Below are 26,164 nucleotides of genomic sequence, written 5' to 3'. Positions count from 1 at the left end.
GTTTCTCTCCCTCTCTCTCCCCTTCCCCTCTCTCTAAAAATAAATACATAAAATCATTTTTAAAAATAAATAAAAAAGAGAGCAGGAACTTTGCTCACCCTGGAGAGCAGGAACCGGGCCCTTGATAACATTCAGTAAATATTGAACACGTGAATGCAAAACTGGAAAAGACACTGGCGTTCGGGCTGCCTGTCAGTACCAAACCCAATAAGCAGTGACAGCAATTGAATGTTTATGGGCACTTTATTCAGATGGCCAGCAATCTGAAAAGATGGCAAGTTCATTCCCTAACAGACCATCTTGTCTTTTCTTTCCAGGCCAAGGTTTTTATAGCACAGAATAAACAAGATGCTGTGAGAGGGGTTTTGAAATTCAGGGAGGGTCAGGTAGAAGAAACTGCAACATTCCCGTCCTGGGTAGTTAGCTGTTCCCAGGGGCAGATGGTCATTTGCCCCTCCCTGAAACACAATGGCCTGGATACCTCCACTTGTCCCTAGGTGGTAGTCTTCTATCAGTGCCCCAGGAGGTTAGCTGTTTTCCCAGGAGCCAGGATGGGTCTTATCTACAGTTTCTGAAACAAAAGCTTTAACATATACATTACTTGCTAGCCTTATAACTATTTACCTTAAACTGAAATTTTCCAACTCTTAAGTACCCTATGAAATGGACAAATGAATAATTAATGAAAAGATGGGATGAGACCATGAATGAATAAATGCGACTGAGTCCTTCAGGATCCTCCATTCCACACTTGTGTTTAAGATGCGCCCCGCCTCTCATCCTCCAGGCCGCGCCCATCCCAGCCGTTGGGCTGTGATGGGTGCTGCCACGGCCAGAGGGCGCAGAGCCGCGGATTTTGCTACACGGAAGACTTTGCGTGAGACACCGTGTGGGGCGGGGCCTGAGGTAGGGTGGTGCTCCGCTAGGCTGGCCCACCCGCTGGCGCTGGCGGAACGCAGCAGCGTGACTGAGGCTGTGCGACGAGGACCGGAGCGGTTTGGGCGACACACAGGGCAAAGATGGCGGCTGAGAGGCAGGAGGCGCTGAGGGAGTTCGTGGCCGTGACGGGCACCGAGGAAGACCGGGCTCGCTTCTTCCTCGAGTCGGCCGGCTGGGACCTGCAGGTAATGCCGCGAGGCGTACTGCGTCGGGCAGGCTGGGGCTGCAGGGCGCGGGCGCCTGGCGGCGTCAAGCCTGTTGCGGCCGAAGCGCACAGTCATCCCGCTGGGGCCGCAGCCCGACACAGGTCTCGGCCGCCTGTGTTCGCTTTCCACGCATCGCCAGCTCGGCTTGGTCGTGTGAAAACGCAGGGCAGCCCCGGCCCCAACCTGCTCTGTCTGCCTTCAGTTTCCACTCTTCCTCGCGGGTTCGCTGGGCCCGCGAGACTTTGGGCACTGCAACAACCCGCGTGGAGTGGGGGAGCTGGGGGCGTGGCGGCCTCGCAGAGTCTCGGACGGAGTCCGGGCCGGAATGACCAGCCTTAGAGTGGAGCGGCGCCGCGGACAAGGTGGTGGCTTATCTCTGGTTCTGTAGGCCAACGCGGGTGGCGGGAGAATCCCGCCAAGGATTTGGCCCACGCCCCCTCCTACCGAATTGCTGGGAGAACTATTCCTGGGGTGGCGACGCGCGGTTGGGACCTATTTATATTTCTTAGTTACCTTATCTGTAAAATGGGGGTCTCGTGGAGATTATCGTTTCGTTCACTGGCACGTATTAAATATTCATAAAGACTTATTAAGACATTAAGATGAGCCAGATGAGTCAGGGGGTTTTTGTAAACTGTTGCAGTGCCTGTCGCACAATAGGTATTCAGTAATTGCAGAAAGAATTGCGTAGATGTTCCTGGCCAGCGTATATCTTAGAGGATGATTAATGTTTTTGAGCACCTACCATGAGCCAGATGCTGTTCTGACTGTATTACGTGTGTCTTAAGTTATTTTGCAGCTGAGGCCTTAGGGAAGTTAACTTACATGCTCAGGCCTCACCACCCACCAGGTAAAGAGATAACATTACAACTCAGCGATGTCTGATTCCAAAGTCCAGACTCTTACCCGCCATATGCCTGACACTTTACATATGGTGATTCGTTTAATGCTGGCAACACTGAGGTAAAGAGGAGCCTCATGGTATAGATGAGGACCTGGAAGCTCAGAGGGTAAGTGATCTGTCCAAGGCCACACAGCCAGTGAGTGAGGGAGGTTGGGATTTGAACTGGGTCTGCCCATGTCATCATTTAAATTGCCTCCCTAAAGAGATAAATCATCACACTTCTGCAGTCACACAGTGTGAATGAAGCCCTTGTTCAGGGCAGAAATAGAAAATGCAGTTTCTGCCTGAAAGTGTTACAATTGGTAGGTCATCAGTCCTCATCTCCTTACACTGTAGGTGGGGAAGCTGGCTTATGTGTGACGTGACTTGCCTGACAGCCAGGACTTGAGTGTAGGCACCTCTCAGTGCCAGCCTAGTGCATGTCCCGTGCCATCACTCTTTCTCCCAGTAGGCCTTTTAGGTCCTGCAGAAGCACACTATTACTAGCGGGCTGTTTATGGCCCATAACAGTGCTCTGCCTGCTATAAGGCTGGTGACCTTGAGGACAGGAGCCATGTCTCTCATCTCTGTACACCTCAGTACTCCTATTTCTTTGTGCAATGTAAGTGATTAGTAAATGCTTATCCATTGAGTTGATAAGAAAAACATATAATCACAAATAACCAAAAGACTGGCATATGCCTTGTGTATAGAGCTAAGACATGGCTGTGCATAAACACTAATGAATTCTCTCATCCATTGTGTAGGTTTGGTGTCCCCATTGCACAGATTAGGAAACCGGAACTCAGAAAGTAGAAGTAGCAGTCTGGGCTAGCCTCACAATTCATGACTCCTGGCTATCAATCAGATAAGGGTTGAGAGTAAGGGCCTGAGCACACTGCCTGGGGCGGAATCTGGCTCTGCCCCTCACCAACTTCATGACCTTGGGCAGTTTTTCTTAATGTCTTAGTACTTTTGTATCAACTACAAAATGAGAATGTAATAGTATTAATTACATAGGGTTCTTTGAGGCTGAAATGAGTTCACACATGTACAGTTACACTCAGTGTGGCCCATAAATAAATGCTCAATAAATGCACACTGCTTTTACTAGATCGCAGTTTTTAGTAAAATGAGAATGAGGAACGACTTTATCCCAGCCTTCCTTCCTCCTTGCTACTTTTCCCCCATAGTAGGTGGACTTTGTTTCACGCAACATGAAGACTAACAGTTGGTCTAATTTTCTGTGGCCTCCAGATACAAACCTACTTGTAAGTGTGGGCCATATCTTTGTGTCTTTGCTCATTTGTACTCCCAGGAGGTTTGTGTTAGATGAAGGCCTTCTTAAGGATCCCAAGTTTCTGCCTCTCTGTTTCAGATCGCCCTAGCAAGCTTTTATGAGGATGGAGGGGACGACGACATTGTGACCATTTCGCAGGCGACCCCCAGTTCAGTGTCCAGAGGCACAGCCCCTAGGTAAGAGCCAGTTTCAGTTGTTGCTACATGGGTGTGCTTCCAGCAGTGAGGAGGAGCTATCTTCTGACTTGACAGAGGGTTCAGGCCTGGGAATATGGGCCAGTGGGTTTGAGTAAGAAAACTAGACTGATTGGTGGGTATACCTCCTTGGCATGAGTGAAGAGTATTTTTTTTTTTTTTTGGAAAGGATAAAGAATAAAAATGAAGGAAAAATCCAATAAGAAGACAAATTAGAAAACAGCCACAGAATATGTTGGGTCAACTACTGTTAGTTTGACCAAATGCAAAAAATGCCAAGACAGAACTTGAAACTTAGAACTGCTTTATCACAAATTATATTTTAGATCTAATTTTATTATATGCCAGTAAATACATCAGTTCTATTTCAAACCTGTTTTAACAAGAAAGAGATGCTAAATGACTAGACAAAACCAAATTGAATGCATTTTTAGGCATCTCATATATAGCTGATTTAGGTTGCAGTGATCAGGTAAATTAGGATTTACAGTCTACAGATGGTATTGGGGTTGAACTTTATAGACTTACAATATCTTTACAGACATTTAGGTTTATTCATAATAGTTTCAGGTTTAATGACAAACTTACCTGCTTGGAACGCCTGAAAGTAGACAGATTAGCATCTGTCAGAGGCATTTTCTCAGCATTTGTAGAAAATTATAAAGTATGTCACTCTATGGGACAGAACATAACAATAGACAAAACGTTACCTGGATTTAGAGGCAGATGTGGGTTTAGACATTAGATTCCATCCAAGCCCAGTAAACACAGTATAAACATTTTTGCTATGGTCAATTCAAAAGTATTTAACACAGGAAATTTTGAAGTATATGCCAGTATGCAACTCAAAGGCCCTTAACTTGACTAGTAATAAACCAGCAGACACAATCAAGAGACTTGTAGGACCTGTATACCCATCAGGATGTAATATAGCAGAAAACTGGTTCACTGATATAAATTTCATCTCCAACTTGAAAAGGAAGCAACTTTCATACGTAGGTACTATTTGTAAGAATAAATCCCAATTACCCCTGAATTTGGGTCTTCTAAAAACGGGCCTTAGAAATCCAACTTACTTGCTTTTAGTGCAGATTGCACATTTGTATCTCATACACCCAAAAAGGGGGAAAATGTAATTTTAGTTTCAAGCATGCATTTCCATGATGCCATAAGTTTAGATTCGCAAAAGCCTGATGTCATGGAATATTACAACCAAAGTCAGGAGTTGACACTGTAGACCAAATAATAGGTACATGTAATGTTAATGTGGTCAGGAACACCAAGAGATGGCGTATGGTTATATTCTCCACAATTTTGAATATTGCGGCAATAAATGCTCAGACTAGTCCTATGCTGAACAGCAATGTAAAAATAAGGAGCAGAATATTTATTAGAAATCTCGTAACGCTGTTAGTGTCAGAACAAATAAAAAGGTGTTCAGAACTCTCTACAGGTGTGCATAAGCCTTTCCACCTGAAACTTCATCAATTTCAAATACAAATTGAAGGAAATTCTAACAAGGACATAGACATGGCTCCCTTGACAAGCAGAAAAAGAAAAATATGTTAGGTGCTGTAAGTCCAGAGTGAGTCCTTATCACAATTGTGTTGCAGGTGTTGTGCAGAGTATGCCTGGAGCACAGCACTATTGTTTTAAACGTTTGCAAAGCCAGCTGTTGAAGAGGCTGATTAATTCACGTTATTCATAAACACAGTTTTTGGTTGTGTTTTTTAGCAATACCCATGTTTCCGTTAATTGAAAAGAAAAATTTTTAATTTTTATATTTTTTGTTTAATAACTTCTAGATTGTAACTGAAAATAAAAATCATGTATTCTACTATATAAGTATAATAAATGCAAATTTGCAGTGTTCTTAATTTTTTTTTTTTTTTCACATTTTAGCACGTACTAGTAATGAATGTATCTCTCAGATACACATGGCCTGCACTGTAATTTTTTTGCTCAAACATCCGCAGGGTTAATGGCACATCAGGATGTTACTTCCTGTGATATGATTATTAGGATAAGGGCTCTTCTTGCAGCTGCTGGTTTCTGAGGTGTGTCTTTCATAGCCACCCCAGGTTACTGTTGAGGTGTTGGCATGTCAGAACTGCAGAACGGGAGAAGTCGAAACTTAGCCTATGGTGTCAGTCACATACTCACTTCTTTAGTAATCTCAAAAGTTGTATCAAGGGAGTGGTTTAGTAGAGCATGGGCCTAGGAGCCTGACTGCCTAGGTTCGAATCCCAGCTCTGTCACTGTGGAGACTGACCTTGGGCAGGTGACTTAACATCTCAGTCTCTCAGTTTTTCTCACTTGTCAGATGTTAGTAGCACCTACCAAATAGGAGATTAAATGAGTTAACACTTATAAAGCATTTTGAACACAGTAAATGTTAGCTGCTACTGTTGTCATTTTATTAACATAAGCATCCCTTCTCACCTTCCCCATTCTTTGTGTTACCTATCTCATTTCACAAGTACGCATATTTAAAAATAGACATAAAAATAAAAGAATCAAGGAAATGGGAGAGTTTAATTTTAAGACTGAGGGGAGTAAAAGACTGAGCACTTGCAGACCTAAAGGCCTTGCTTTATAATTTTGGGTGAGCCTCAGACTTGGCACTGAGGGAGAGGAAGGGCACGGTTTGTTGCATTGTTTTCCTTGTCCAGAAGGTAAACACTGACTGCATTCCCAGAAGCCAAGTTTGTACCAGCGCCTCGAAGGAATTCTGTACAGGGCCTGCTTCTTCCTCACCCCCAATCCTACGTTACCTGACTGTTGCAGGACCCTTAGCCTGCCTCTGGTCCTCCCCCTGCCCCACTCTCATCTTCTCAGGTATCTTTCTTGTCATCACTGCTGCTGTGGACATCAATTAGCAAACTGCTCCTTTGCCTCTAGAACAAAGGTTCTTGGTGTAGAAGCCTTGGTCCCTTTGGAGAAATCTGGAATGAATGTGAGACGGTTCATGAGTTACCTGGATCTTTGGGCAAAAATTTGTTTGTTGTATCTTTTCTGGAAAGGAAATCCATAGCATTTAAGATTCTCAAAGGTCTGTGGGACAGAAGCAAGGTTAGGCATTGCCGTAAACTCAGTAGTAACTGCCGTCATTTAGTGAGCATTTACCAAGTGCCAGGCTCTGGGTTAAGTCCTTACATGTTTATTTCTTTAGTCCTCACTACAACCTGACAAGGTGAGTACTGTTGTCATTCCCATTTTACAGATGAAGACACTGAAGCTGGGCATGTCCCTGAGATCTCACAGCTAATAAAACCAGGATTTAAATGCAGATCTGTTTCTGCTTCTGGCATTCAGCCAGTACCGCCTCCTCTTGTGGGCACTCAGGGTCCTCCAGAGTTTGCAGTGAACCTACCGTCCTGATCTTAACCACTTTTTCTCATTTCTTAAATTTTTATTTTAACCAGACTGATTACTTTGGTGTCTCACTTGTGCCTTATTTTTGGTTCTGCTTTTTTTTTTTTGAGCCTCTAGCCTGATTAGGCCTGTCCAGACCTCAGTGCTTCTTTGTGTCCACCTTCACGTCCACCTGCCCCATTGAGCATGTTACCCCCACCCATGGGCAGCACGCTGTGATCTTGTGCCTGCGCACTCCAGTCGCAGCTGTACTTCAGTCACCTCTTCAGTTCATGTCCTCCTCAAGTTGCTTGGGGGCATCTCTGCTATGTTGTCTTGAATTCCTCTCCTGCTGTTTACCTTAATTTTCCCTATCCCTCAGTAAATCGTAAATTCCTGGAAGCAGGAGAGCCAGTGTTTCAGGAACACTCACATCTGTAGCTCTGCCAGATAGTCTCGCCTGCGGTCTCTGCTTACGTCACTCGAGGTGGTGGTAGGTAGCGGGCTCGCCCTTCACAGGTCAGGAGGCTGAGTCTTAGAGGGGTTGAGTAACTCACAGTTGCTGTTATGCCAGATTCAAACCCAAGTCTGTCTAAATCCACAGCTACTGCCTTCCTGTTCAGCACCCCCAACTCCTGTACCTAGCAGGGTCAACCAAAGGGTAGCAATTAGTTACTGTTTTTCCTTTCAGCTAACAAAACCATACTTTTTGAATTGTCTGATTCTCTAAAACTACACTGTCCAATATGGTTGCCACTGGCTTCATGGGTCTGTTTAAATTAATTAAAATTAAATATTTGCACTTAATCACGTTCCAGAGGCTTGGTGGCCCCATGTAACTAATAGTTTCAGTATTGGCAATTTACACCACAGAAAATGTGACCTGACAGAGAACTTTTGTGCCTCTTCAGGGTGCCAGGGTAGCCTGGGAGATAGAGTTTTTTTGCTGAAAAATTGAGATTTTTCAGACATTTTGCCATCTTGTGGAGTACGTAGACAAAATATTCTGAAATTGGCATTGTCCCCAAGACATCCTTACCACTAAACTCTAAGAGCAGTGGTTCTCAAACTTGAGCATGCCTCAGAACTACTTCGAGGGAACCTTAAAAGCAGATTTCTAGACATTCCCCCAGAGCTTCCGTTGAAGAGGTAGTCCAAGGCGGGGCCTGAGGATTTGCATTTCTCACAGTTTCACAGGTAACATGGATGCGCCAGTCCCAGGACCAACACTTTGAGAACCACTGCTCGAGAGTAGTACTTGACATGTGCATCAGTACCCCACCTGTTCACAGAAAGCCTAAGAGGTTGGTGCTGTGATTGTCTCCATTTTCACATGAGAAAACGAAGGCTTAGAAACTTCATTAGCATGCGCAAGACCCCAGGGTGGGCGGCTAAGTTGGGATGGGACGCAGGTATGTGGACACCAGAGTCTGTCAGGTACTATGCAGAGTCTGAGTATAAGAACTTGAGGGGAAAGAATCAAATGCATAGCCAGGGCAAGTGGTTTGCTCAAGGGTGCCCATGGATGTTTGAGGGTGTTTACGAACAGACAGGATTTTTACTTTCCTGAACCATGTCATATAGAGCATGAACCGAATGTCCAGGAGGTTGCTCTCAGCCAACTCAAGCAGGGAATGTATTTGCCTCATCAGTTGGTCTTTGTCCTCCCAGGTCAAGTTGATGGAACCTCAAAGCCTGTCCTGTCCCCTGCTTGTCTCCTTGAAATTAATCTTCAAAACCGAACCAGAGCTTTCTTCCTAGTAGACAACTCTTCCTTCTCCATGTGGCCTCACAAAGTCTGTATTACCCTCCTGCCTCCGTATCATAGGAAAGCTACTGTTTTCTCCTAAGAAACACAGAAAATGTTTTTATAAAAATGTGTGTCTTGTGATCCTTGAAAACTAAGATTGTTCCTTGAGGACAGATCTAAACTGGAAAAAAGGGGCGGTGTGAGACAATGTCAGCGGTGTTAACCCTTCTCACACCGATTATTAGTGTGTCCTCTCTACCACACTCCAGACCACTCTGCCTTTTTTCTAAACAGTGATGAATACTTCTTGACTACACTACAGTAGAAGCAGGCAGAGGCCTCCTTGCCCGCATATTCGTTTCTGTTCTGCATCTTGACCTCCTGTCCTTCCTCCAGTGTGTTCTTGGTGATCTCTGTGTGTGTTCCTGGGCCGCTTTCCTGTGGTGCCCTGTTGGTGCCCTTTCCCACAGCCCCACTGCCCCACTGCCCGTATCCCATTACCCGTACGCTGAATGGCAGTCTACCAGTTCCTCACCCTTCAGTCCAAATCTTGCATTCTTCTGGGAACCTTTCTTGGTGCTCCCCTTTCCCCACCCAGCGCGTGGCTCTCTGCTCCTGCGTCCCGTGTGCTTCCCTCTGCCGTAGCCCTGTTGCATAGTGTTTAGTGATGGTTTCCTGGCTGAAGTGCTATGAGAGCTGTCAGTGGTAACAACTGTGTGTGTTCACCTTTATACACCTACCATCTAGGTGACTGCCTAGCACAGGCATTCCCTCAGTATTTAAAAATTAAATGATGAAAATAGCTATTTATTAGTTTTTAAAATATTGGTTTGGCCAAAAAGTTTGTTTGGTTTTTTCCCTGAGATGGCTCTAGCAGCGCTTAGTTGTCTTTAATTTCATTCAAAACAATTTTGTTAGATTGTATTGTGACCGTTGTCCTCAGCCTGCATTTAAAAAAAAAGAACTTAGCAAAATTGGTGAATTTTTGTATAGCCATTTTAATACTGAAGATAGAAGAAAATGCAAAATGGTTTGCAAAGTACCGTGCTAGAGATTCTTCCTGGGTGATGCTCTACAGTCAGGTAGACCAGTTGAAGTGACAGCGATCAAACTGAGACATTAGTTGAGAACAGTCAGTATTATACTGCCCAAGGGATAGCCAACATACTCAAAATATCCGAATCCATAAAGTTATTGGCGAAAATGAAAAATGTATCTTTTATGGAAACAACTAAAGGGACTTTCTGGCCAACCCAATAGTATAGACCTGCTTCTCGGTCCCCCTTTTTCTAACTTATTCTCAGTCCTGTGTGACCTTGAAGAAATAAATGCCCTAGTATTTCACATAAAAACTTCCTTCCATGAAGATCCTCTTTCGGTCCCACCAAAAAAATCTAGCTCCGGAGTCCTCAACTCCCCGGCAGCTGGCAGTGGGGATTGCCTTTCTGAACCCCCCAAGATCATCTTGCTCTTTTCTGTGTCTCCAGCGATAACAGGGTAACATCCTTCAAAGACCTCATTCATGACCAGGACGAGGACGAGGATGAGGAAGAGGGCCAGAGGTGAGTCTTTTATGGGGGAGCACGGAGCACATGAAGTCCTTGACAATGTGTGAATCATGGTCGTGTGTAAATCATGGGAAGGACAACTGTGTGTGGTTATCATTACCATTGCTGCTGCAGACTAGTCACACACGCAGTAGGACAGCCTCCCCTCCTCCCAGAGATAGCCTAGAAGTCAGTCCTGTCCCCTGTTTCTGTACTTTTGGTGTAGCCGGGTTTGTTTTTTGTTTTTAATTATTAAATAATGTGTATTGATTGAAGAATATTGTAGGAAGGGAAACAAATCAATAAAGAAAAATCATAATACCATAGTAACTAGGTATCATTTTTGATGCATTTCTTTCTAGCATTATTTTTAATTAGAGAAGCAGTGTATCATATAATAAACAGAATAGAAGGCTTATAAGTATATATTGCCTCACTATATACACACAGTTTATTTGTTTTTAACTTTTGGGAATGTTGTAATGAAATTAGTGTTCATTGTAGAAAATACAGAATAGTATAATGAAAAAATATATCCATCTACCATTTAGTGACTGCATTAATATTTTGGCATATTTCTACCCAGTCTTGGTTGTGTGTATAAATATAATTTGTTTTATATTGTATTTTACATGGTGATGGTCAGATAATTTTGTTTTTTGCTTTTATTCATTTGCTGCTACATCTTAAACACTTCTTCATGCCACTAAAATTTTTTATAGGTGTCTCCAATGACTATAATAATAATCCATCATATGAGATGTCCAGTGTTAAAATTGTTTCATTTTTTACCACTGTAAATGTCAGTGATGTGAACATCTCTGTCTGTTCATCCTTGACTACATTTCAGATAACTTTCTTGGAATAGCTTCTAGAAATGAAAATAGATCAAGGGCATGAATATTTTCAAGGTACTTGATCCCAGGTTCCTAGTTTGTAGGTCAAGGTTTGAAGATCCCAAGCCTTGGAACTATAATAAAGACCTTTTAGTCCACGAGCAGAACTTCATCTCCCTGGAATGAGCAAGAATGAATTGACTGCAGCCTCATTTCATGAGTTTTGCTTCCCAGTGGACACTGCCTCAGCCCGTCAGACATTCCTAAGGAGCATTGTATAATAACCATTATAGACATGCAGTTACCTCATCATGGTCATTCTTTGGGAGGTGGGCTGAGAAATTATATGTGTTCTATACTCTGATTTCATCTGGATACACTTTACAGTGCCTCAGAGTCTGCTTAGATCCACTCAAGGTCCAGAAATGTTAATTTCAGGGTTTTGCACTCTTTGAGTGACAGGCAATGTCATCAAGTATGTGAGGACCCAGCTCCTACATGACCTCTTCCTCCTCTCATCCTGTTGCATCTTCCCGGCATTGACCTTGGCCCCTCAGCATTTCAGACCTAATGACACTGGTGGCAGTGTTCTTGTCTTGCATTCTCTAAGGAATGTCAGGAAAGAAAAGGCTAAGGCTGATTTTTATAGGTTCTTAATTCCCCACCCAGAGACGTGCTACTGACTTAGCTGTGAATACAAGTAATAAGGGCACAGCTAATCAGGCTGTGGGACTCACGGCTTTCAGACCAGGTAAATCTCAAGTCATGCTTGGTCCACTGCAAAGCCCAATGTGGGTGTCTTGAGACTTGTTTTTGAGCATCCCTGGCCTTTTCCAGTATCCTCTCCTCAGTGCCCCAGTGTATGTCAGCAAGCATAGCAAGGTGAGGTGAGGCATGGGTGAGCTCTTGGTGCTGTATCACACCACCTTACATGTGCGCATTACTCTGTGCTTATTCTTTTGCATACATCTGCTGATTTGAACCTCATGGCCCTGACTTAAGGAGCAGGTAGGTAGGGCATGTGGTTCTTACCTCCCATTTCAGAGACGAAGAAAGTGAGATACAGGGCAATGCACTGGCTTGCCCAGGGTCACTCAGCAGCAGAGCCAACCCTGGAGCCTTGCTGCCTGTACTAACCATGGCACTGTCACCATTAACCCAGAGCTGCTAGTGGTAGCTGCTTCTGACTGTGACCATAGTGGCTATGTCCTAGAGAGTTGCTGGCCCCCAGATGGATAATTGCCAGCTGGGACTCTCTGGAGTTGACGTGCTGTCATGCATGCCTGGAATGCCCATCCCTGATTTCTTCACCTGATAAACTCATCCTCAAGACTCAGCTCAGAAGATACCCTTTTTAGAAAGCCTTCACTGTCCTCCCCAGCTCAGTGTTCCCAGAGTACCCCTTAAACTGACCTCTGTTGCTGCTCACACTGCCTTGTGCCTGCCTGCCTCCTTACACATGTCCCCAACTAGACAGAAGTTCCTTAAAGATGGGCGCAGTACCCTCCACCTCAGTGTTCCCAGTACCTAGTCCAAAGCCTGGCATATTCGTGTTTTCCAAGTGTGCTTGGTGTTAGGTGTGTATTTTCTGCACAGGTTTTATGCCGGAGGCTCTGAGAGAAGTGGACAACAGATTGTTGGCCCTCCCAGGAAGAAAAGTCCCAATGAGCTGGTGGATGATCTGTTTAAAGGTGCCAAGGAACATGGAGCCGTAGCTGTGGAGCGAATGACCAAGAGCCCTGGAGAGACCAGTAAACCGAGAGTGAGCATGGAGGGTCCTTGTCTCTGTCCACAGGACTCAGGCTCCAGAGCTGGGGAAAGGGGCCCTCCTCACCCCAGTGGTGACTGAATTTTTGTTTTAATTTTTGTTTGCTCACTACCTCTTATACACAGAAGAGCAGCACAGTCTCTCCCACCCTTTACATGAAATCAAGGTTTGGGGCAGTGTTTTCAAACCTTTGGTCTGAACTGGGTTCTGCACATGTTTTATGTGGGCCGTCCAACTTGACTTGGTGTTTTCCTTTATTTTGTTTTAATTGAATTAATAGCCACCTGTTTTACATAAAATCTGGATTTCCGTTTCTTTGGGAAAATCAAACATTCTTCACTGTTATCCTCTACACGGATTTCTATGTGGCCATGATGAACTAGAGCTAGGAGCAGCTGTTCCCTTTTGCTAAGCAGCATCCCCCTCTTCCAGTTTTCCCCCTGACCCTAACCACTTAGTGGCCAGGCATGTAGCTGGTCCTGCAACTCTACCTTTGATACCCCAGAAAAGTGTCTCTAGTAGTTAACAAGCTTTTAATGTATCGTTGTATGTGAGTAACCCCACCACCATCGACCCACTCAAGTATTTAAGAATTTGTCTTTTATAGCCATTTGCAGGGGGTGGCTACCGCCTTGGGGCAGCACCAGAGGAAGAGTCTGCCTATGTGGCAGGAGAAAGGAGGCGGCATTCTGGTCAAGATGTGAGTGTACCATCTACCTGCCTTAGGGGGAGATGCTTTTGAACTGTTCTGCCATTTTCAGAAGGGATTGGTCACATTTGAGCATGAGTTGGCAGCCTGTGAAAGGGAAGAGACAGTGCCCTTGCTGTGGTCCATGAACAGAGAGGCTTACCTGAGAATCAAAGGTAGCTCTCATCTGGTTGGGCAGAGGAGGTAGACAAATAAAGGAGTTTACTAGCACTGGACAGTGTATCCAGGGTTCTCTGGTGGGATAAGCACAGCTAAAGAATTCGGTCTTCAGACCACCCAAAGAGGCCTGAAATGCAACTTTTAAAAAATGTTTCTTGCTCTTACTGTCTGGTCCTCCTGTCCCTATGCATAAGGGTCCCCCTCCAATAAGAATAATCATGCTCTATAAACAATTTCAAGGTTGTTTTAATGCTTTAATGTCATATTAATGCCATAAGCTTTTTCATGTAGCCTTGTGACCAGTAGCTTCCATCATGTATTTGTTTTTAATCATTTTGGGTTTTATTCCAAAATAAAGTCAAGGAAGAAGAAAGTAGAAAATCTATCCATCTGAGGGAGCAGCTGCTAATATGTCAGCTTTTAGCTTTCTAGACCCTTTTCTGTGAATATGGCAGATATTTTAAATGACTGCAAAATAATCTGTGAGTGGTTTAGTTTAGCTACGTGCCAAGCACACTGGAGGTCCTACAGATGAGGAAGCCACAGCTTTCACTGTCACCTGTTCAGAGACACTGAGCTAGCAATTGGCAAAGTGGAGGTACAGACCCAGGTCTGCTCTCATCGAAGCTCATTCTCTCAACCTGCTTCATACTGCCTTCTTATTTTAGGTTAATGCTTGGTTGGTTGGTCAGTTTCCTCGCACATGAGTTTTTACTTGTTCAGTAATGGCACGGTAAAATAGAAAAACCTGACTTGCAGGTTCACAGAGGTGTGCTTGCCAGGTTCCAGACAGTGTGTGGACTGCTTACCTCCTGTTGTCACAGGTTCATGTAGTGTTGAAACTCTGGAAGAGTGGATTCAGCCTGGACAATGGCGAACTCAGAAGCTACCAAGACCCGTCTAATGCCCAGTTTCTGGAGTCCATCCGCAGAGGGTGAGCAGAAAAACTCCCCCGGGTTCCATGGCAGAGTGGGAAAGAAGAGGCTGATCCAAATGTTTGCTGTTTAAGAAGTAAGCATGTGTAAGCAGATTTAGCACAGCTGAGGTACAGATTCACAGATCTGTGCCAAAAACTTTGTGTCTATTTTTCCCCTTTGGGCCTCAAGCACAGCCAAGTGACCAAGTAAATGCAGGTCTCTGCTGGGCCTTTGAGCAGTCAGGAGAGATGGGGAGGCAGACGGGCGGTCACTAGAGCAGCCAGCTTTCTGAGGAGGCCCAGCAATTTCCATAATTGGAACTGAAAAGTTCATTCGTACAGCAAGCACTCTCATTCCCATCCTGCTCTGTGTGGGTTCCAGCATTGCCTTTTCTCCCGCAGGGAGGTGCCAGCAGAGCTGCGGAGGTTAGCTCACGGTGGGCAGGTGAATTTGGACATGGAGGACCATCGAGATGAGGACTTCGTGAAGCCCAAGGGAGTCTTCAAAGCCTTCACTGGCGAGGGTCAGAAGCTGGGCAGGTAAGGAGCAGCACAGGTGAGAGCGGAACTGCCCGTCGGGCTCAGCAAACTTTGTCTAAGTCTTTACGAAGTACTTCACATTCTATTTTTATGGGAGGGAGATTATGGAGAACAGGAGCTTTGACAGTCTTCTTTGCTTTCGAGCCACATGACCTTGGACTGTGTAGTCTCAGTTTGCTCAACTATAAAATGGGACTAATGAGAGTCCTTAACCTCTCGGTTACTGTTGCAAGGAGAACATACAGCACTGCCCCACAGTGAGCAGTCAGTGTAAGCAGCAAGGGTGACACTTCATTGCTTTGACTCAGTGATTTAGGGTGTTCATGGCAGGGGTGACCTCGATGGCTTAAGGCTGAGACAGATGCCCATATTCAGGGCACCCAGACTCTCCCTACCAGAAAGTCTGCAGCAGCACTGGTCAGGATCCAAAGAAGCTCAAGGACATTGTTGCCCAGTGCAGGCTGCTGGTCCACCATTATGGTAGCTCGCTCTTCTGTGGCTCTTCGTGGCATTCACTGTGTCATTTCCTATGACTTTTTCTGCCTTTTTTCCTCTGCCATGACCTCCATCTTGCATTCAAACCCCAATAGTATCTGATTAATTAATAGTCACTGTTATCTGATAGACAGAATTCTATCTAGACCCTTGACCTACCCATTAAACAGGCTGCCTTCTCTCAGGGACCCACCCATTTTTTGGCCATGGTTAAGGGGTCACTTGACCAGTACTGTTCAGAGGGACTGAGTGCACTTGAGAGACACTCAGCACAGTACAGTCCCCATTTTACAAAGGGAAAGCTGAGATGCTTGGACTTCAAGGTTTACCCTTGGGTACATGACTAGTAAGTGGTGGAGCCAGGACTGGAACCCAGGCCTTCTGATTGGCATTCCTTCCCATACTCCTGCATAACAGAATATCCTCTCTGATCTAGATCTGGCAGCTCTTGAATTGGCTTCTGTCCTTGCTCATCTCACCCACATCTACATCTAGGGGTCCCGGTGTGGTCTCTCAGTAGTTACGCTCTTTGAGCTGCTGGCTGTTCCTCTCCTACAATCCCCTATCTCTTTATCGGCCATTCATTCCTCAGCAGGAGCAAGGGTCACATCTCAGGACATTAGAGACCACTGGATTGTAATTTACCAGAACCAACATAGTTAAGTCCACCCTGTCTCATCATTTTACCTACCACATTGGGGTCCCTGGGTTAGTCCAGGACAGCCGTGCTCAGGGTGGTCACCTGTACCTTCCCTGTTGGCTACAATAAGCTTTGAGAGCACCAGATAATTTTTTCTTGTATTATTAAAATGAAATATGTTTATCTTTCTTTCAAAAAAAAATAGAAAACTCAGGTAAATAATAGAAACTATTCCTAAATCTAACTCCCAGTTACATCCAGTTAGTATCTGGGAAATACTGTTCTAGTTTACTATGTATGGTATATGTATAAACGTGTTGTTTTGTCACCTGCTATTTTGCCTAATCTGTATAGTATGGCTCTCACTCTATATCAGTAGATGTATTTCTGTAATATTTCTAGTACTAATATGTTTCTATCTGTGTATGTGTTATAATTGAAGCAGTCCCTACTGTTAAACATTTAGGCAGCTGCCAGTATTATGAACAACATTGCAGTGAATACCTTTAATTAAATCTTTACATACCCATTAATCTTGGGCTAGAAATGAGTGAAATTACTAGCTCCAAAGGTCTTCACTTTTTTTTTAAAGATTTTTTATTTATTTATCTATTTTTAGAGAGGGAAGGGAGGGAGAAAGAGAGAGAAAGAGAAACATCAATGTGCGGTTGCTGGGGGTCATGGCCTGCAACCCAGGTATATACCCTGACTGGGAATTGAACCTGCAACACTTTGGTTCACAGCCCGAGCTCAATCCACTGAGCTACGCCAGCCAGGGCAAAAGGTCTTCACATTTTTAAGATGTAAAACTGACCTCCAAGAAGGTTGTGTCAGTCTTTTACCCACCAACAGTTACAAGGAAAGGCTCAGAACTGAGAACACTTTGCAGTTTGTGTTTGATTTTGTAATACTTAAAGTAAATGCTTTTACTATGGTAAGGTCCAACTATATTATGTGTGCAAGACTCCACATCTCAAAAAGGGAAAATATTTTTAAGGTAGTCTATTTTAGCAGGATGGTAATACATACTTTATTATATTAGTGTGGATGGTGAACCCATAAGTTGAAACAGCTCAATAATCAGGTGTGATGCTTGTCAGCTAAATAAATGTTCATAGCCAGTTCCAACTTCATTTTATTTCAGTTTTGACTTTTTAAAAAAGTTTTATATAGCTAAGCAAGATGCTATTTTAGCTTTTTAATCTAAACCAGATGGGCAGGTGTCTTTTGTTGTTGTTTTAGTTTTTCCCATAAATTTTACTATTGTTTTCTTTTTTCTTTTCTTTTTTTGGGGGGGTGTTGCGTAGAGGGTTTAGATTTTATTTTTAGGAGCAGGGAAGGGAAGGAGAAAGAGGGAGAAAATATCAATATGCAAGAGAAACATCCATTGGTTGCCTCTCACACACCTCCAACTGCAGACTTGCAGTTCACAGGCAGGCGCTCAGTTCCTGAGCCATGCCAGCCAGGGTCTTACTCTGTCTTCCATTGTCATTTTGTCAACTAAAATGATCAGAAGTCAACAGCTGCAGAAAAATTTCTCAGGTTTGCCTCAAAAATTAGTCAGTCCTGGGGGTTTTTTTTTCCAGTTATCTGAAAACATGCTTTGAAGTGAATGAATAAATTGTTCTCAGTTGAAAAAATTATTTCTGTTCATTACATTTTGTTGTTGGTTTAGCTGTTGCAGTAATTTGCATGAGAACTAATTCGGAGGTTAGGAAAAGAGTGTATGTACTGAGTAACAAACACCAAGGGTTCACTTGGTTGGAAGGCAGTCATTACTGTGTGGGATGAGCTTTTCCTGCTTGCCGTGCTTTCTGAGGTGGTCATTTTTTAAAAGGGCCTCAGGACTTAAAGTAGTGGGAACACAGCACCTTAGTGTCCACTTTATTCCCACTATAAAGGAAGTGAGCAGTCAGGTGGTTGAGGCTCTTGATCTGAATGAGACCCGATTTCCCTGTGACTCGTTATATGATATTTCAGGGAGATAGTAAAGAAATGCCTCTTTCTATAGATTTCTGATCTGATCTGGCCATTCCTGCCCCTGAGTGAAGTGCCCTCACTGCTACAAATGGCCCAGCCACTGCTGGAGAGGAATGGCTCAGGAGATAGCAGTTGTCAGGCGCCAAACAGACCGGGCTTCCCTTGAGCAGATGCCCATGGCTGTCCTATACAGTGATGGGAGCAATTTGGAACTAATGTTCTTTTGAGTGTCTTGCTCCAAGTGAGAATCATAAGGTCTGATATTGACATTTCTCCACTCCCTACCCTCCTTTAGGGAAGCATAGGCTGGGAGTGCCTCTCAGATGACCTTCCATTTACAGCCCGAGAATAGACAGTATCATCTCAGAGTGATTTGGGTCTAGAATTTGGGCCAGTGTAAGTGGAACCGGACCTTGAAAATAGTAATCAGCTATTTTTGCTTTATTGCAATTAGCTAAACACTACACTAAGCATTTCATATGTGTTACAGCCTTTAATCCTGTTGTGATCCCCCTTCTATAAATAAGGATGTAGAGGCTTATTTTATTCTTTTCTATTGAATTTATTGGGGTTACACTGGTTAGCAAAATTATACAGGTTTCAGGTGCACAATTCTACAACCCATCATCTGTACACTGTATTTTGTGTTTACCACCCCAAGCCAAGTCTCCATCCATCACCAGTTATCCCCTCATATACTTCTCCAGCTCCCCCAACCCCACTCCCCTTGGCAGTCACCACACTGTTGTCTGTGTCCATGAGTTTTTCTCTCTTCTTTTTTGCTCATCCCCCCACACCCTGCAACCCCCCACAGCTGTCTTTCTGCCCTCTATCTGGGAGTCAAGTCATGCCCAAGGCCACACTGCTGGCCAGTGCAGAGCTGGGTTCCTGCCCATCTCTGCCCTTATCCTCCACACTGTCCTGTGTGCTTATGCATAGCCACAAAGACTTCTATTTGTGCTCTGATATATTCTGGGTATGGTGTGTTATTTTTAGTTATTATCTTAACTATGGGAGATTTTATTTAACTCCCATTTTATTGATGGGGAAACTTCATCTTTGGGTAATGTTCCTAAAGTCAAGTCTAGGTCTGCCTGACTCCCAGACCTGGCAGGAGAGTGTGGCAGGTGTTAAGAGCCCAGGACCTAGAGGTAGACAGCTCGGATTATATCCCGGCTTTACCTCAAACCAGCAAACTGCTCTTGGGCAAGTTGCTTAATCCCACTATGACTCAGTTTCCTCATCTGTAAAGTGGAGATGATGAACCCCTATTGTGAGGATTAAGTGAACTAATACATGTAAAGTACTCAGCACGGGGTCCAGCTTGGTAATGGGTGCTTCATAAATGTATGCTATATTCATTACACCTCCCTCAGCCACCTTATTTTCAGAGAGTATAAGAGAAATAGTCAGAAGCAGCCAGCCAAGTTCATGTGTCAGGCTTTCCTTGACTTTCAAATGATGAGCATCTACTTAATGCAAGAGGCTGTGCTGGACAGAAAGCCAAAAACATCAGTTGCCTCCTTGTATGGAGGACTTCCTAAGTGTCCTGTGTTGGGCCCTCGGCGTACATTATCTCATCTAAGCTTCACAGCAGCAGGTCAGTTCCTTGTGCTACACTGGAGAAACTGAAGCCCTGCTGAGTGACTGGTTCAAGACCATACATCTTGTCTAGTTTAGTGACAGAGCTGGGACTAGATGGCAGGTTTTGTGCTGTTTCTCCAGCATCACACTGACTCCCGAATAATAATGGCTGTCATTCAGCAGACTGAAATTCTCTGCAAGAGGTCAACAAGTATAACTCAAACAAAGGGCATGGTGGTAGAATAAGTTTGCCTTAAATGCACAGTCTCTTGAGACCTTTAATATGCTACCGGCCTGTGATGCTATTAGTGTAATATCTGGCATTTCCAGAACCTTCCTGGAAATATCTCAAGGGACTAGGACCCCAGGGAACACACTTGGGAAAGCACTTTCAGTTGAATTTGCTAAGAGTGCCCTTTTTAAGTGTAAAGATCAGAGGGAAGGAAGAGGTATAGGAACCAGTCTGGCTAGAGGCTCTCATCTCGTGGCCTGTCTTCTACAGAGGCCCAGGCCAGGGCGTCTGCTCAGAGAAGGGCTGAGAGTGAGACATACGGTGGTTTACAGGAGAGAGACAAAGGCTCTAAGTGCTTGTGGAGAGTTGGGAGTCTGGGTACATTTTGTGGTTGTCAGCCACCCTAAGTGCTGTATTTGATTTTCCCCTTTAATCCCCTCAAAAACTGGGCAAGGCAGGTACCCTCAACCCTTATTAAAGATTCTTGTTACTACTCTTATTGTAAGGGAGTTTAAATAACTTGCTCAACAGCACATAGCTAGCTGTTGGGTGAGTTCTCGCCCCATCTGCTTATAAGATCTGAGCTCTAAACACTGCAGCCAACACCATGACTTGTCCATATTGTATAATTAATTCCTGTGGCCTTCAGGAAATCTTGCCCCCTCTCTCATAGTTGACATATGAGTATGAAATACACAGCGTGAATGAGGTTGCAGTAGGGAATGCAGGCCTGAAAATTCCATCCCAGGGAAAGAGTGGACTCATCCTGTCAGCTGCTACCAGGCTGCGTCAGGCCTGCCTCCACTGCAGACTTGGAATGCCTCTCTTCCGGTTCTGCCCTCAGCCTCTCTCATTGAGGCTAAAACTTCTCCTGGTCTGTTGGGTCCTCCAGCTTCGAGTCCCCATCTCCCACCCTCAGATGTCATGCATACTGCTTTCCTCCCTTCTTTAAGCCCTTATTCAGGTGAGGATACCAAAGAAGAAGAGGTTGAATAATTTGCCCAAGGTCACCAGAAGTGAGGGGGAGCTAGCAGTAACCCAGAGTTTGAGGTGAATTCCACTGAGCCTATAAGTTCCATGACGGCAGGCATTCTGTCTTGTCACTGTTTCAACAACACCAAACTCAGTGCTAGATGTACCAAATGCTTAGTAAAATTCTGAGATAGGACCTCCCTCCTGCTGGGGGCTTTGTTTCTCTTCCTGTCCTGACACGATCCTCTCTCCTCAGCACGGCACCCCAGGTGTTGCATACCAGCTCTCCAGCACAACAAGCGGAAAACGAAGCCAAAGCCAGCTCTTCCATCTCAATCGATGAGTCACAGCCTACCACAAACATCCAAATACGGCTTGCTGACGGTGGGAGGCTGGTGCAGAAATTTAATCACAGCCACAGGTACTTTATGTTGTCTGGCCCAGCTAATTCTAGGAGGGTCCCAGAGGCTCCCGCAAATGAGGGCAGGGGGTGCTGTTCTTTCTTTCAACACCAGCAGGCACTCTGCGTTTGCCACAGAGGAGGCAGTGGGATAGGAAAAGATGCAAGTCTGAAGCCTTTGGTCCCTGCTTCCATTAAATGTTGCTTGATTGCTCACTTCCTTACTGTGGGTCTCATTCCTCATCTGTAAAATTAGAGGATTGGATTTCTTAGGGATTTTTCAGCCACCAAACTCTTTGTTCAAAGGAAATCTCGTGCTAAAGTCCAAGTGTAGAACAGATAAAATTTGAACAGCTGTGGTTGATAGAGGAGAGAGAGACATAGCACCAGCATCCCACTCACAGCTTCCTCCACCCCCTTCCCGCAAGGGGCCTCTGAAAACCACTGGGCTGTTAAGGTCTCTTCTAGATCTGGCATTTGAGAATTCTAGAGTACCTGCTCTACTATGTCAGATTGGGTGGCCTGGATCAAAGCAAACTGTGCCTCCCCCATTTTAAAGATAGAGAAACTGAGGCACAGAGTGATGAAGTGATTAGCAGGGATGGATTGTTACTAGTAAAGATATTGGGCAGTTTCTTCTTCTAGAACAGCAGTCTCTGAATTTCATCAGTTATGGGCCAGGTAAACCAGAACCCATATGTGGGGCTCGGTGAATGGCTTGACTATCCTTGAGCGCTGGCGAGGTTCGCATGTCAGATAAGCTGTGAAACGAGCCCCAGGAGCACATGGGGCTCTGTTCAAACATTTCTTGTTCAGTAGGAATCACTTACTGCACTTCAGTGCTTGCGGTTAAAGGAATTAATCCATCCCACTGCCATGAGTTCTTTGGCTCAGTTTCGCTTCACTCATTAACTCCAGCCTTTCAGTGTAAGTGCTGCTCACTCCCCAGGGTGGACAGCCCATCCCAAATGCTTACCAGCTGGTGGGTGAGAGCACTCTGTTTGCCGACAGTCTCAGATTCTCATCATGGAGGTCTGGGCCCTTAGGTGTGGCGATTGTGGATTGCATAAATGTTAAGGGTTGAGGGCAGAAAGAAACACCTATTTAAGCGCTCTAGGGGAGAAGGCTCTCTGTTTCAGATGACTCCATTCTCATGAGCTCCGGGTTGAGGACACAAGCAGTGTCTAGAGTAGGGATTCCTGGCACCTAAGGGTTGCTTACCTTGAGTGATTCTTCTCACTAATAGTTTTAGTGATTTACGAAAGAGACATATTTGCTACCCTTGTGGAATTCATCATAGTCTACAGGAGGAGACAGACATTAATCATATCCCAGAACTGTTTGATTACAGACTTTATCAGCACCATGGAAGCAGGGCCAGGGGACGGAGACAGGAGCTTGCAGGGAAGGCTGCCCTGAGGATGCCGCGTTGAAGCTGAGGCCTGAGGCTTGATTAGGATGACAGGGAAAGGATCAGACATAGGAGCCTCTGGAAAAAGGGACTCAGACATAGCAGGGAGCATGGTGTGATGGGGAACAAGGGGAAGGATAATGGTTTGAAATTAGGCCCTAGGACCACGGTGAGGAGGTTGGTGTTTCTCGTAAAGAAATGGGAGCAACCCTGAAGGGTTATAGGCAGGGGAGTGGCCTGATCCAGTGTGCTTCTGAAGGAGAGCTTCAGCCACTCTGGAGGACAGGGCCAGGAGGCAGGACAGGGGGACCGCCTTCCACAGGGTGGGGTTGGTGGGCTGCAAAGAAGGGCACTGTCACCCACCTCCCCCCTCACCCCTGCTCCACCAGGATCAGCGACATCCGACTCTTCATCGTGGATGCCCGGCCAGCCATGGCTGCCACCAGCTTTGTCCTCATGACTACCTTCCCGAACAAAGAGCTGGCTGATGAGAACCAGACCCTTAAGGAAGCCAACCTGCTCAACGCCGTCATCGTGCAGCGGTTAACATAGCCATCCAGCCCTGCCGGGCGGCCTCGCCTTCCTCCCGTGTTTCCCACGGCCAGCTGCCCTGTGGGGACCGCCCCTCCAGCTTGTTCTTGAACACCCAGCAGTCCAGTGCCACATCTCCTCTGTAGCTCTGGGTTCTTAGATCTCAGTTGGACATTTGTTTTCTCCTTAGTTGCATTTCCTGGGTTTTTGTGACGATCAATGGACTTTAAAGAAAAAAATAAAAACAACCAAAAAAATGGAAGGAATATCACCAGCATGTTATACAGAACCTCTCCTCTCCCACTGAAGTTGGCTTTGATTCCTTTAAAATCATTTACCTCCAGGGTGTGCATAAAAATTGCTTATGGCACACAATACCTGTCCACTCTGTGTGTCCACCTGCCACCCCCATGATGACCAGTGGAAGATCTCCCCCTTATAAGGAAGGAAGTGGGGGACTCATGGAAAGAGGCTTTGCAGCCACTTAACTCCCATAGGAACAAACTGCCTGGGTGAAACCAGGCAGCAGTGAGAGTCCCCTGAAGTGTGCGGTCAGAGCTAGATGCCCATGATCCCTCCAGATGAAAATAAATACTCCCCTGGACTCCTGTCACCCAAACCTGGGAAATTTGATTTTCCAGGCCTGAGCCACTTGAGACTCTTAATGACATCTGCCAGCCACAGCCCTTTCCTCCCTCATCACCTGGTGATTCCAGCTGTTCTGTCATTGCTTTACTCACGTGCAGAAATGTGTACCTAGGGAGTAAGTGGGGTAGCTTTTCATTGGTTAACAGCTCATGCCAATCCGATTGAGTTCAGAGTTAACGGTATCTTGGTGAGAAACAATCAAGATACCACTGAGCTATTCGGTAATGTGCATGACAAATGCTGAGAGGGGGGTGGTTCCTGTGCTTCCCGAACTTTTTACTGTGTTAGCGTTTGCAGGAGGCCTGGACTGAGTGAATTTTGACAGAGTAAGGTCTGTGCCTGGCTTTGGTGTGCGGGCTCTGTCTGCCTCACAGTTGTTCTCTGCCCTGCCCAGTTCAGACTTGCAACAGTTTGGGCAATACGGTATAGACCTCCCTGGGTATGGTATAGACATAAATAAGTGTACTTTTTTTTTCTGTGCAAGTTTGGGAGAGGAGGATCACTGGGGTCTTGGAAGCCTTTCCACCTCCCTGTTAAGTGAACCACAGATTTAGAATCAACACTGACTCTGTCTCCTGGTTTTGAATCATAACGTGCCTCAGTCCTCTTTCCAAGCAGTCCTCACCGATCACTCCACTCCACATCCTGCAACAAGCCAAGAGCCAACACTACTTATACCCAGAGTTGAGGAACTCCTTGGATTTCAACCAAGACCCATCCTGAGAAAGGGACCCAGCTTGGTGCTCTGATCCCAAACTGGCAAGGGCCTGCCGGGACTGCAGCAGCTGCCACAAACGTGTCCTCCAGCAGGTGGCAGCAACTGTGGGAAAAAATGCAGGTCTGGAAAAGCTGTAAATTATTGTCACCTTGACCATTAAAAACCAGAATAAGGACAATGGAGTTTGATACTTTGTAATGGATTGGCTTTGAAGAAGTTGTATAATAACAGAATTAGCCATTTGGATTAGCCATTGTAAGTACTCAAGTGCCTCACAATGGTCCCATTTCACAGTGCAAAACCTAAAGCCCAGCTCGCACAGCTGGTTAAGTGGTAAGGTGTGCCTCCTTCCAAAGCTCATGCTTTTAACTGCCACGCCCCATGTACTGACATTCTGGCCCCAGCCCCAGCCTTGCACGCATATGCTCAACCCCCTCCACCCCGCTTCAGGGTCACTCCTTAAGTTATTAGTACACACCAGAATAGATCACAAAAATACCACTTAAACCTGCACATACAGAAAATCACAAAGGCCTGTTGGGATTCCACCACCCACAATTCAGACCAGCTAGGTGTGACTGGCCCAAGGTCAAGGACTAGTCTGCCATGGAGCCAGACATCACACTGGCACTGCATTCAGTCTGGCTAAGGATGTTTTCAGCCCTGGTTCTCTCTGGGTGGTCCAGAGAGAAAGGGTTTGTCCACCCAGATAGGCTTTCGCTGATTTTTCTTTGTTTTAAAAGGGATACTCAGCAGCCACTGGTTCTAGGACTTCAGAATTCAGAGCATTCGTCCTCAACTGAGGCATTTTGTTAATTGGTGGGGGCATTTTGGATTATCCCAAAAATTAGCTGGCAAGTAAGGGGACCTCCTGGAGTTAAATAGACGAGGCCAAAAGCACAGTGCAACACAGGACATGTCCTAATGGGAAGAGATCCAAAGTTTACTTGAAAAAGGCACATTCGTTGTGATGATGCCCTTTCTGATAAGTTCAGCTTAAACTAGTCTCTGTTGTGGGACATAGGTAGTGTCTCTGCTTGGTCTAGTAGACCACGCCATGCCCAACAACCTTGTAGGTACAGTTGGGGGCACATCTGGTTACTTCTTCAGGAGATGGCCACTGGAGGAGGCAGATGTGTGTGGCAGGAGCTGAGCATGTCTTACAGCTTTGGACGGCACTGCCAACGCGTCCTCCAGAGCGGCAATGCCACTCCCAGCGGTACAAAGCGTGCAGGTCCCCACCAGGAAGTCTTGAAAGCTGACTGAGCTTATTCCATGGAAGCAACTGATGCAGAAGGACGGGTTCCCTGCTGCTCTCTGGCCCAACCACTAGGATTTCTGAGGAACTGCTGTCAGGACTTCCGCCTTCCAGGGCCAAATAAAAGGACTTTTGAAATAGGTTCGCTCCTGTGTCATGGTCTGTAGCTGTGGCCTCCCATTCCCCGCCCATGC

At 45.4% G+C, this 26,164-nt stretch overlaps 1 protein-coding gene across 2 annotated transcripts; it reads left to right on the top strand.

Moving 5' to 3' along the window:
* Positions 1–965: 965 nt before the first annotated feature.
* On the top strand, positions 966–23,612 carry NSFL1C (NSFL1 cofactor). Of its 2 annotated transcripts, XM_045833332.1 has the most exons (10): positions 966–1,124; positions 3,407–3,504; positions 10,114–10,188; positions 12,012–12,017; positions 12,606–12,771; positions 13,385–13,477; positions 14,470–14,579; positions 14,964–15,101; positions 21,261–21,425; positions 23,205–23,612. In XM_045833332.1, exons 1-10 carry the CDS (start codon positions 1,020–1,022, stop codon positions 23,365–23,367), a joined length of 1,119 nt encoding a protein of 372 aa, XP_045689288.1. In that variant the 5' UTR covers positions 966–1,019; the 3' UTR covers positions 23,368–23,612. The 2 variants fall into 2 exon arrangements, with proteins under 2 accessions (XP_045689288.1, XP_045689289.1); XM_045833333.1 differs by lacking the exon at positions 12,012–12,017.
* The last annotated feature ends 2,552 nt before the right edge of the window (positions 23,613–26,164 follow it).

The sequence above is a fragment of the Phyllostomus hastatus genome, unplaced genomic scaffold, assembly GCF_019186645.2.
Source record: "Phyllostomus hastatus isolate PE091 unplaced genomic scaffold, TTU_PhHast_1.1 phas_contig_17, whole genome shotgun sequence".
Lineage (NCBI taxonomy): Eukaryota > Metazoa > Chordata > Mammalia > Chiroptera > Phyllostomidae > Phyllostomus > Phyllostomus hastatus.
Note: the sequence above shows the minus strand (reverse complement) of the source record. Positions and strands in the feature narration are given on the sequence as shown.